Below are 12,431 nucleotides of genomic sequence, written 5' to 3'. Positions count from 1 at the left end.
ACTTTATTAAATAAAGATAGATGAGCTGGCTTTGTTTTGGCTGACTCCTGCTGTAAAGGGATCCTGAGACTAAAAGTTTGAGAACTGCACTGAACTAACAACCAACTAGAAAGTAAGGTGGGTTTTAAGATACTATTCAACTATAAAAGTTTAGGGGTTTAACCTAATAGGAAAAGCCCAGGAAATGATTGAATGTTATTTTTAAACTGATTCTAAAATGAGTCCATGTGGACTTCATGAATTTCTAAGATAATTCTAAAAAAGCAAAGAGGAGAAATCACTCCAGATAGTCACACTGTAAGTCATAGTAATAAAGGAGATGCGGTAACAGACAAAAATATCAGAATGCAGAGCTCAGAATCACACACCTTTACACTTGGAAATTTGGCATATGATTAAAGTGGCTTAAAGATCATTGGGGAAAGGGGAGGGGGTGTTTAATAGATAGTGCTGGGAAAATTACTTAGCGAAATAAGTGAATTTGGATCCCTACTACATACACAAAGAGTAACAGTAAAAGAAAGTATAAGCTAATGGGGGAAAATGTAGAAGAGTATCTTGGGGGCAGGGGAGTACATATTAAGCATGAGCCATGAGGTGAAAGGATGATGGATTTTTCTCATTTTGTAATCACCCTGGAAAAATTTGGGTCAGGAAGGAATCATCAATGGATGTTCAATCTAGAGGCAATTTTTGAAAAATAGGGTATTTGTATGGCCTCAGAGTGTCTCCCCAGAGATTACTTAGTTGTAAGAGAAAATCAGTAACTATAAAGGAGAAAGTGGACAACTCAACTGGGTTGTCTAAATATCACCACTTAGGGGCAGGTGGGGACATCGGGTGGCTCCAGATGTGATAGGATGAACACCACATCACCCAGGCAGTGTTCTTGCTGAGAAGGCATAACCTGAATCTAATGACGACGAAGCCTCAAACTCCGCGTGAGGAATATTTAAGAACAAAAAGTGTATTCTAATTTTACAAAAGGTGGGCTGTGAAGACTAAAGAGACATGACAACTAAATGCGATACCTGATCCTAGACTGAATCCTATACCAGAGGGTCTAAGGTACTATAAAAAGGACATTATTGGGAAACGGACTTTGGCCCAGTGGTTAGGGCGTCCGTCTACCATATGGGAGGTCCGCGGTTCAAACCCCAGGCCTCCTTGACCCGTGTGGAGCTGGCCATGCGCAGTGCTGATGCGCGCAAGGAGTGCCGTGCCACGCAAGGGTGTCCCCCGCGTGGGGGAGCCCCACGCGCAAGGAGTGCGCCCGTGAGGAAAGCCGCCCAGCGTGAAAAGAAAGTACAGCCTGCCCAGGAATGGCGCCGCCCACACTTCCCGTGCCGCTGACAACAACAGAAGCGGACAAAAAAGCAGACAAAGAAACAAGACGCAGCAAATAGACACCAAGAACAGACAACCAGGGGAGGGGGGGAAATTAAATAAATAAATAAATCTTTTAAAAAAAAAAAAAAAAAAAAAGGACATTATTGGGTCAATTGACAAAAATGGAATACAGAGAATCAATTAGATCAAATTATTGTACCCATGCTAAGCTTACTGAAACTTGACTGGTGTAGTTATGTAAGAATATCCTTAAGAAATGCACACTGATGTATTGAGAGGGAAAACATACAAGTACAAATGATAAAGCAAATGGGGTAAAATGTTAATAGGTGAATCTTGGTAAAGTAGATGAGTATTAGTAAACTTTAAATCTTGAGACTTTTCTATGAGTTTGAAATTCTATATAAAAAGTTTTTTTTTTTTTAAGATTTATTTCTCTCCCCCCCCCCCCAGTTGTCTGTTCTCTGTGTCTATTTGTTGCGTGTTCTTTGTCCACTTCTGTTGTCAGCGGCACTGGAATCTGTTTCTTTTTGTTGCGTCATCTTGTGTCAGCTCTCCGTGTGTGCGGCACCATTCCTGGGCAGGCTGACCTTTCCTTGGCGCTGAGCTGCTCTCCTCACAGGGCGCACAACTTGCGCGTGGGGCTCCCCTACGCGGGGGACACCCCTGCGTGGCAGGGCACTCCTTGCGCACATCAGCACTGCGCATGGGCCAGCTCCACACGCGTCAAGGAGGCCCCGGGGTTTGAACCGCCGACCTCCCATGTGGTAGACGGACGCCCTAACCACTGGGCCAAGTCCGATTCCCTAAAAAGTTTTTAAATTGATGGACTTGGGCATAAAAATTAAGTTTTGCTAATATTATAATATTAGAAAAGGTTAGCAAACTAGGGTGAAATATTTGCAACATTTAAACCCACACGGAATTACCTAGAATACAAGAAACTCCTGGAAATCAAGAAAAAGACAAGAAGCCCAATAGAGAAGAAAAAGACAAGGATTGAATAGGCCATTTACAGAAGGGTAAACCAGGTCAAATGGCTAGTCCATTTCTGATATATAGCTGCAATGGCTGGATCTTGAAAATACCAAGCAAGGAAAAACAAGCAGGATGACATCTATTGTGCAATGTCATTTATGCAAACTAAAAGAGCATCCATATCCACAACACTATGTTTGAAGAAGAGAAAGAGCTACAAAAACATTACCTGGGTGTCTATGATTAGGGAGAGGAATGGCAGAGCTGATAGAAAAGGGGGGGGGGGGGGGAACAAAACTAGAAGGTTGCTGCCCTGATGTCAGTAGGCCATGAGCTCGAGTTGGATGAATCAAACTTGTACCCAAGGCATTTAATCAAAGAGGGATAAGAAAAAAGTGAGAACAGGAAAAAAGTAAAACGGTTTCCATGCCCTTATTACTGAAACAGCTCTCAGCACAGCCCAGGACACCAGCCCGCCTGCGCTCTCCTGCTTCTCCGGGTCTGTCTGAACTCCCCTTCTGACTTTCTAGCCACACTCACCTTCCTCCTGTGTCAGGAACATGTTCATCACCGGAAACAATTTTGGGCCCCAAAGGGACTGTTTACAAGCTTTTCGCAAAGAATCCTGATGCCAGCTTATGAGGGTTTCAGGGTTGATTTTTTTAAAAAATTGAGATCTAATTTACGTGCTGTTAAACGTGTGCAATTCAGTGCAGAATATTTACGGCGTTGTGAAACCATGACCATAACCTAATTCTAGAACATTTTCATCATCCCCAAAAGAAGCCTTGTACCCATTATCCACCTTCATTTTGAAGTCGTGCGTTGTTCTTCCCTCTAGGGGTGGAAATAAAAACTTCAAAGAGGGCTGGTTAGCATCCCAGAGAGAAACCTGCAGCCCGGGCAGACCCAGGCAGGAGGCAACACAGGAACGGGTTATCACTTGGCAGGCTATGCCTGGATGAACACCGGGAGGCTGAGCGAGCCGCGCAAAGATGTCTTTTTCAATATGTGTGTTTTTGAAAAGATAATAAACGCAAATGGCACGTTCAGGGGAAAGAAAGAGCACCACCCCCTCGCCTCGAAACGCACACGCGTCCTCGACCCCTACTCCCGAGGCAACACGTTTAGCAGCTTCTTGTCTTCCCAGAAAGGTCCTCTTCGCCAAGGTTTCTCAAGTGCGTATGATCTGCGCCCTAGGAGAAGCGGAACGGCCCAAGGGCTTTTGGGCGCAGTCAGTACTCGAGAGGAGAATGGTTAGGAGCCCAAGGTCGGTCGGCGGACGTGCCCCTGCCACTCCCTGAAGGTGGGCCCCGATGGCCTGCTAGAGTCTCCCGCTTTGGAGGATGGCACGCCTGTCCCGGGGGACCGAGCGCGAGCCACTGCGCGCCGCGAAGACTCAGCAAACCGTGTGCGGAGCCGGGGCTCAGAAGGCGCCCCCGGCACTTGCAGGTCTCCCGGGCCACCCTCCGGGTGCCTGCACACGTGGCCCTGGGCCAGGTGGGCGCCGGAGGCCGCAGCCGGGAACCGTTTAGTGCTGCAGCGCTGAGTCTGCGTGAGGACGCGTGTGCGCGGCGGGTGAGAACATGTGCACGCTGGGCGAGCGCGTGTGTGCACGTGGCGTGTGACCACCACGCTGGGTGCGCATGTGTGCACACTGCCTCCTCTGTGCAGGCACGCTTTAAGCGTGGACGTGTGCCCTGTGTGGGGAAGTGGCCTTGCGCCGTGTGCGCACGCTGCGCGTGCAGGCTGCGTGTCAGCGCGGTCGGAGGAGCCGCGGGCCTACCGTGTGTGTGCGCGCGGTTTGTGCGGGCCGGTGTGCGCGCGCGCGGGGCCGGTGCGGCGCGGCGGGCGGGGCAGTGCGCCTGTGCCGCCCGCGCAGCCCGGAGGAGCGCGCGGCGGCTGCGGCCAGCGTCGGAACCGAGGGGGCTGCGCGGGGCGCCCGGTTCCCTGGCAGATGGCCGAGCCGGGCGCGGTACGGACCTCGCCGCCCAACGCCCGGCCTCCGGGTAGGGACCCAGGGGGTGGGAGGGCGCGGGATGGGCTTGGGCCCCCCGGGGCGCTGGGGGGCGGGGCGGATGCGCCGCAGGCCGCGTCGGGCAGTGGCTTTAGAGGGTCTGAGGCGCGGGCGCAGCTGGGAGCTTGGCTACATGGCCTTCCCCCGCGTGGGGACTGCTGGGCTCGGGGCCCAGGTCCCCCCCCCCCCCGTGGTGGCCTGGGGGAGTGGGTGCCTCTGGGGGTGGCTAAGAGTGGTGACAAGTGGGTTTGGGGTGGGGCTTCCAGGCCGGCGGGGTCGTCCAGGCCTGCGTGCCCGTCCTCTGCGCGTCCTGGGAGACGCACGCGAGCGGTCTCCGCGGCCCCGCGGAGAAAATGCCCCAGCGTCAAGCTTCGCGGCGCCACCCCACCCCCCCCCGGGGGGAGCGGGGACAAAACCAGCTTGTTACCCCTGGTGGGGACGCAGGGAACGCCAGCGAGAGACTGGGCACCTCTAGGCGGGCGGGCGCGTGCCCTGAGCCGGGTGCCTGGGGCGCCCCGATGCGCTCCCGGAGGCCTGCGGAGCAGGCGGACCCCATGTCACGGGGCGACACAGCGAGGAAATCTCCCCGCCGCCGCGGCTGCAGCTGCTGGTGGCCACGCAGGGCTGCTTCTCAGACTCACTGTCCAGAAGCGAGCGGAGCAGGGGGCAATTGTGAGGACTTTAGGCAGAATTTCGGATAAGGCGATGTCGCGTCTTCTGGTGCTGACATTCTCTCGGGTGGTTGCAGGTAATGTGGGGGTGTAAACAGAGGGGAACCCGATTTCATGCTGCTGTTCCAGGCGATCCCTTTAAATATATATAATATATAAGGTATTTATATAGATGCCAGCTATTTTAAAACCTGCAAACAAAAAAGCGCACAAATCTGAACTACACGGTTGGATGAATTATCACAGAGTGAAGATATGACGATTTTCTATCAGGTGGACCAAGGAAGGGAACAAAATCAAGAGAAATGTTCTTTAGTCTTTTAAAACGTGCTTTTCATTTTGAGGGCCAACTGTTTCCTGATTGGGCCCCCAATTACCTGATTTATAGAAGGAGGGGGTGGCTTAAAATATTTCCCGTTTGTGTTTTTCGGCCTGCATCTTTCTAAAGGCAGAATTTAACAAATATTACAGGGTAGTGATGTAAGTACATTTACGTACATTTCGTCCTTTGAACTTGAGAAACTCCACTACATCTGCTAGGGGAGAGCCCAGCCCATCCACCCGAGCAGGTGCTCCCTTGTGGGAGAGTAACTACATCATTGGAAAAGGGAAGTTCTTGAAGTTTACATTTTTATTTGTTTGGAAATTTAGCCCATGGGCCTTTTAGACATTTTGTTGTCCTAAGGAGAGGGGAGCAAGGACTGTGCACCTGGGCCTTGGATTCATCTGCCATTTTATTTATTTATTTATTAAAGATTTATTTTTTATTTCTTTCTCTCTCCTTCCTCCCCAGTTGTCTGCTCTCTGTGTCCGTTCACTGTGTCCACTTGCATTCTTTTTTTTTTTTTTGATGATGATTAACTCATTTATTTCTCAGAATTCAGTTTGCTGCTTGATACTCCCTGCAAAGTTGGGACAACCACACCAGTATCCTTGAGGCCCCAGTCCTAGACTTGTCTGTGCATTGTCCAAAGGCAACTCAGTCTGTCAGAGGTCCAAGAGAATCTCCTAACCTGGGCCAGGTAGTCTGGTTTCAAATAGTCACCCAGTTCCTCCTTGCTGACCCACACATGGTGGCCCTACTTCCGGGCCTGGGCAAAGTCCCCAGTTAGTAGCAGTGCTTTGAAGAATATTTTTGCCCGGACGCTATTATTCTTCCGCATTGACTGGGGGAACTTGAACTTGTAGTGGCCACAAGGGGCATTTCCTAGGTACTTGGCTTCCATGTTGTTTTCTGAGAATGTGGCCAGAGTTCGCTCAGCTGTGAGCGTGTGGCTCCTGTGTGCCCCTCAGCTGAAATGTTCCTTTCTCCCCTTTCTGTGACCAGTAGTGCCCCCTCCCCCATTAGGGTTTCACTTCCTTTAGGCTCCTGTCAGGGAGAAAGACCTCAGGAACTCCCTCCTGCCTGTGCCTGCGCCCCCTCCAGTGGAGCGCTCATACCCCATCAGCCTTCTCGTTGGTTCGGCAGATGTTTGGGAGTGGGGGGAGTGCCATCTGAGCTGGCGCCTGCGCTAGTGGCCGCTGCCATGGTTCCGGGGCTGAGCTGATGGACGTCGCCACTGCCTGGGCGTGGGGGCCTGCTCTCCCTTCCTACGGTGCCATCTTGGTGGACCTTCGCTTTTCTCTCCTTGGAAACACGCTCAAGAACGACCCTGGGAGCTGGAGGCATTGCTCAGGCTGCGTCAGCCATCGTTAGCTACGTCTGCCTCTGTTAGGTCACAGGCTTGAGGGCAAGGCCAGGGTCCAGGTCAGAGGCGTCCCGCTCAGTCTTGCCTGGTTTCGGACGCTGGGAGACACCAGCTGTTCTCCTCAGGTGCAGAAGGTGCCCAATCGTCCCTCCTCCTCCTTCTCGGAGTTTTTGCGCACAGTAGGTCTCTAAGCGAAGTCTGCCAAGTGCGTTGTGCTGGGGGCTGAGCCACTGGGTTGAGTGTTCTGTAAATACTCAGGAGGTGGACTAAATAAGCGTGTGGGCGGGAGGCCTCTGAAATGACGAATGTACAGAGCACGTTTCCTGAGGCCTCGTGAGCCTTCCAGTGTATTCTGCAGGTAAATCGTGGACTGCGTTGGGCACGTTTGCCCGTTGTTCCCTGGAAAGGAAGGAGATGCCTTGAGGTGAGACAGAAGAAAGGCTTCTGGGCTTTTCCCCTTGGACCTGGCACTTCAGGAATTGGAAAGTGCCCATCTGCTGCCTCCTGTCGCGCTCTCCTTTTGGTCCTGGTGGAACCCAGGAGGTGGTGCTCTGTGGGCCCCCTGCCATCTGCTCTCCCTCAGCGCAGCCTCAGGGATGGGGCTCCCTGCTGTCCACCCACCTGCAGTCTCCCAGCCCCTGCCCTTTGCTCAGGAGAAGGAAGGGGGTCCAACTGGAGGATGGTGCCCAGCCTCAAAGGCTGAGAGTTAGGCCTCCAAGAAATCAGTTTTTCATCCTTTTTCAGAGTTTTCTTGAACACTTGAACCCGAAAACTGCTTGGACTTAAGAAGAACAACCTGGGGATGTGTGTGCATGAGCACGTGCATGTGTGTTAACATCTAGAGTCTCTTTGGCTGTGGTAAGGACCACTGGGTCAGGAGATAAAGGCTTCGGGCTTTGATTCATGATGGCAGTGGAGGACTTGACCACTGAAAGTCTTCCTAACTGGTGTCCCAACCCTGGGGACATGCCTAGCCAAAGCCTGTCATTTCTGTTTCTTTTTTTTTTTTTTTAAAGATTTATTTATTTTATTTTGTTTCTCCCCGCCCCCTGCCCCAGTTGTCTGTTCTCTGTGTCCATTTGCTGCGTCTTCTTTGTCTGCTTTTGTTGTTGTCAGCAGCACAGGAATCTGTGTTTCTTTTTGCTGCGTCATCTTGTTGTGTCAGCTCTCCGTGTGGGCGGCGCCATTCCTGGGCAGGCTGCACTTTCTTTCGCGCTGGGCGGGTCTCCTTACGGGGCGCACTCCTTGCGCATGGGGCTCCCCTACGTGGGGGACACCTCTGCGTGGCAGGGCACTCCTTGCGCGCATCAGCACTGCGCATGGGCCAGCTCCACACGGGTCAAGGAGGCCCGGGGTTTGAACCGCGGACCTCCCATGTGGTAGACGGAAGCCCCATCCATTGGGCCAAGTCCGCTTCCCTCATTTCTGTTTCTGACCCTCCTTCCTCTCCAAGGCAAAAGGATGCTTTCCTCTCATTCGGGTGCCCCATCTTCTGCAGTGGTTAGCTTTTTTTAAAAGAACATTTCCTCTTCTATAGTAAAGACAGATTGAGTTACAGCACAGGAGAATTCACAGGGTTGATTTGGGCAGGAGGGAAGTAGGGATTTCTTGGGAAACCCACTGATGGGCCTTGTTGGGAGGATTTAATACGAGTTCATCCACAGAGTGTGCTTGCCATAGATGTCAGGTGGTTCACCCCAGTACCTCCTTTAAAAAAAAAAAAGACCTTGGAGTTATGGGGTGCAGGTATAGCTCAGAGGTTGAGCACCTGCTTCGCATGTACAAGGTCCTGGGTTCAATCTCTGGTACCTCCTAAAGAAAAAGAGAAAAAGATGTCAGATGATGTGATGATGCTGATGTTGCCAATACTGTCAGGTTTGGGGCAGCGTCCGGGTACAGAAGTGGCTCTGACAGCAGGACCAAGATTTGCAAACATTCCATGGCCCTGACCTCCAGCTTCTTTTGAAAGGAAGGACACCAGCAGAAGGAAGAGGAAGGGCTCAAGGGCGACCGCCCTTGGGGAGTCTTGGCAGTATTTGGTCACTTGCATCTAACGTGGCCACCTTCAAATTTGAGGAGTGTGCCATCGGGCCATCTGAGGCTCTGGGGTCAGCTCAGCCTCAGGGCCCCCCTCTCCCACTTCTAAGGGCCCCAGTTTGACAGAAAAGCCAGGAATCGGTCCATTTCCTCTTGCCTAGGAAGTATCCCTCATTTTAAAAGCTTTGTGATTAGCAGAATTTAGGTTGTGATTCATGTGAAAGGAGACAGGTATGAGCAAGCCACCCATATTTCCTGTGTTTGAGGGAGCAGCTGTCACCAGTCGTGTGGAATGCCCACCATCCCTTGGAATGGCAAGGTCTGTCCCCAGGGCACACAGTGCCTGGCTGCTGTTGAGTTAATTCACCATCTGAAAAGACTTGACAAACAGGCTGACTCCTGGTGGCCCCCAGACAGCCCTTTGCAAGGCTGGTGGCTCCTTTGTCATCTCAGCCTCTCCACCCCTCCCCACCCAGCTTTGTGTGATAACAGCTTTTCAAGATTTAATTCACATACCATGCATGTCACCCATTTAAAGCGTACAGTTCAGTGGTTTCTAGTGTAGTCACGGAGTTGGGCAACCCTCACCACACTCAATTTTAGAACATTTTCATCATCCCCAAAAGAAGCTTCATACCGATTAGCAGTCACACACCCCCATTGCCCCCCAACCTCCCCAGCCCTTGGCAACCACTACTCTGCTCTGTCTCTGTGGAGACCTCTAGGCTTCTGCCACGGTGGTCTTCAGCCTTTGGCATGTGCACATGTAGCCGCCTAGAAGTCCACAGGTGGTTCTTCGTGCATCAAAGAAATCTGCCCTCTGCATCCTTCAGGTCCAAGGCTCACTTGCTCCAGGAAGCGTGGCCTCGCCACCTCCCATACATGCCGGCTTCTCAGGGCTTGCCAAGGACTCAGGCTCTGAATGTAACTTCCCACGGTGGTCTGCCATTACATACTGCACGTTTGTTAACTTTGGCTCCCCAGAGAGTGAAAGCTGCTAATTGTTGAGCACTTGTGTGCCCCGCACCATTACAAACACTTGGCCATGCATTATTTTACTCAGTTCCCCATGCCGGGCTTTTGTACTGGTTGCTCTTCATGTTAGCAACATTTCAGTTGCCTAATTGCTGTGTAACCAACCACCTTGAGACTTTGTGGCTGTCAATAACAATGATTTACTACTTCTCAGGATTCGGTGGATGGGCTGGGCTCAGTTGTGCGGTTCATCTGCTCCATATAGTGCCATATAGAGCGCAGTTAGGCTGAAATGTCCAAGATGGCCTCTCTTTGTCTAGGTATCTAATCACCGGGTGTCTGAACTGGACTTCTTAACAGCATGGTGGTTGTGCTTCAAGAGTGTGAAGGCAGAAGTTACTAGGCCTCTGAAGGCCTGGACTTGGAAGGCCCAGAACATCAACTTCTGCTGCATTGTAGAGGTCAAAGCAAGTCACAAGGCCAGCCTGGATTCAAGGGGAGGGGAAATAGTGCCACCTCTTGGGGGAGGAGTGGCATGCCCACTGGGCTGGGGGCAATTGTTAGTGGTTCTTATTGGAAATTATCTACTGCCACAGGTGAGTACATTGAAATTAAGAGAGGGTAAGTAATTTGCCCAAGGTCACACAGTAAGTGGCAAGCTGAGACTCACGCCTAGGTGAGTTTGCCTCCTGAGTTCTGTATTAACAGGCTCCTTTCTTGTCTGGGCTGTGCCTTCCACATCTTCTGTGCCCCTCTGAGATCTAGCTCAGGGTTTTGTGTGTCTTTTCCTTACTAGGCAGTTATTTTTCTTGCCAGAGGTGATGAGGACCTCATTTCTTAAAATTATAGCAAACGTTTTATTAATAAAAAAATTCTTAGAGGTAGAGGTGCTCCAGTAAACAGAATTTGCTGGCTTGCCGGGAATTAACCCCCCACCATCTTTGTGCCAGCCTGTATTGTTGAGGATCTTTGGAGAGTCCCTTAGTATACTTTCTTGTCTTAGGACACTGTTTTGGGTGTGATTGAAGAATAAGGCTCTTGCTATGTTCTTGGGGCATCTCTCTTGAAGGGGAGTGGACAGTCTGTTACACTCCAGGCCAGTGGGTCTCAAGCTAACTGGAGAAGGACCAGGTGTTGTTTTTCCTAATTGCCAATCTGTTGCACTTGATAAGTTGGTAAGCTATAATAAAAAAGAATTGCTAGAAAAATACAATATGAGAAACATGTAAAATATGTATCTTAGCTTTAAAAATATTGGATCAGATTAAATATTAGATTCAAAGATACCAGTGGATGTCAGTTACTCTTTCATATTACTGTGTTTTTAAATATTCTCCATTTATATCCTTGCTGTGGATGAATAAAGAAGAATTAGGAGCCTGGCGTGCATCCACGGACCACCCTTTGGCTAGCTCTGCTCAGGGCCAGCATTTCCGAAAGGGTAATGGGACGCAAGAGGGTTTTAGTTTGCACATGCACAAGCATGCTTTCTTAAAAAAATTATTTTAATAATTCTGCAGATTCTTTAATTGCGTTATAAAAACAACAGCTAGTACATCACATTGCAATTTCAAAATATTTTTGGAATGAGTAAAGGGTGGGAAAAAGTCAATTTAAAGGAAACCCCATCAGTGCAGGTGAAATTAATTTAACACAACTTTCTTAACCCAGTATATCAGAAGTACTCTATTTCAATGTGTAATAAATATAAAAAATGATTAATGAAGGTATTTTACTTTCTTTCCTTGGCACTAAGTCTTGGAAATCCAATGTGCATTTTATATTTCTAGCCCTTCTCAATTTGGACTAGCTCCATGTCAGGTGCTCCTTGGCCATCTGTGGCTAGAGGCTGCCATCTTGGACAGCTCCAGCGTAGAACATGTCCATCATGGCCGAAAGTCCTGTTGGTCTTGAATGAGCCTCACAGTCACTGTGCATTCTGGCATTCAGGGCGGTTCTGGTGCTGTCAGGCATGGTATTAAGTACAGCACGTGTGCTGAGGATTGAGTCCATTTTAGTAAAATTGCAAAGACATTTTGATAAAAATAGTCTCCCTTTCAATAAAGCAAAAGCAGGCCTGGATCCCCAGACTCTTAAGGGATAAAGCTGCTTTGGGCATTCCCAGCCTGGAGAGGGGAGTATCCTAGGGTTATGATTGATGAGTCCTAACACAGGTTAGGGAAGGGGGGGGGAGGTTGTCTTGGGACCCTGACCAACTGTGGAAAGGGAAGGGGGCTTGGCTTCAGGGAAATTGTTCAGCTGTTACTGAGAAAAAATATGGTCTAAAAACAGATGGAACCATGGAAGGACAGAACGGTATTAGCCAGCTCAGGATCTAACAGGTTTGGGGTGGGGGTTTTGTGGGGAACCCCTTTGGCTGAGCTGAGTTGTGTTAGGCTCAGCGAGGCCAGGTGTGCTCATCTCCTCCCAGGACTCTCTCTTGTGCCTTCTAGAACCACGTTTATGGAAGCTGCTTGCTAACGATAATCGACAAGTATAGGTGGGTTGACAGAACCAATGCCTTCACTCCGGGGATCACGTTGTCGGGCAGTTCCAGAGCATTCATGGGTTCCTTGTGCTTCATTCGTCTTAACGCTTGATTTTGTGGGAGAGTGGGCACTGGGTATGGCCGGCTGTACTGGGCCTTACTGGGCAGGGTCAGTTTCCAACATCCGCTTGAATTTAGGGCCTGCAGGACTAAGTTCCTGCCAGGAC

General features: G+C 50.3%; 1 protein-coding gene across 15 annotated transcripts in view; it reads left to right on the top strand.

The window, feature by feature from the left end:
- The first annotated feature begins 4,178 nt into the window (after positions 1-4,178).
- The window catches only part of MAP7D2 (MAP7 domain containing 2), a 121,821-nt gene continuing 113,568 nt past the window's right edge, over positions 4,179-12,431 (top strand). For 3 of the 15 annotated variants that reach the window (XM_023586536.3, XM_023586527.3, XM_058292355.2), the window contains exon 1: positions 4,179-4,337. In XM_023586536.3, the coding sequence (XP_023442304.2) occupies positions 4,286-4,337 (52 nt within the window). In that variant the 5' untranslated portion in view covers positions 4,179-4,285. The remainder of the gene's footprint in view (positions 4,338-12,431) is intronic. The other 12 variants (XM_023586537.3, XM_071213212.1, XM_023586530.3 and 9 more) reach the window with 6 other exon arrangements.

The sequence above is a fragment of the Dasypus novemcinctus genome, chromosome X, assembly GCF_030445035.2.
Source record: "Dasypus novemcinctus isolate mDasNov1 chromosome X, mDasNov1.1.hap2, whole genome shotgun sequence".
NCBI lineage: Eukaryota > Metazoa > Chordata > Mammalia > Cingulata > Dasypodidae > Dasypus > Dasypus novemcinctus.
This window is presented reverse-complemented; position numbering and strand designations above follow the sequence as displayed.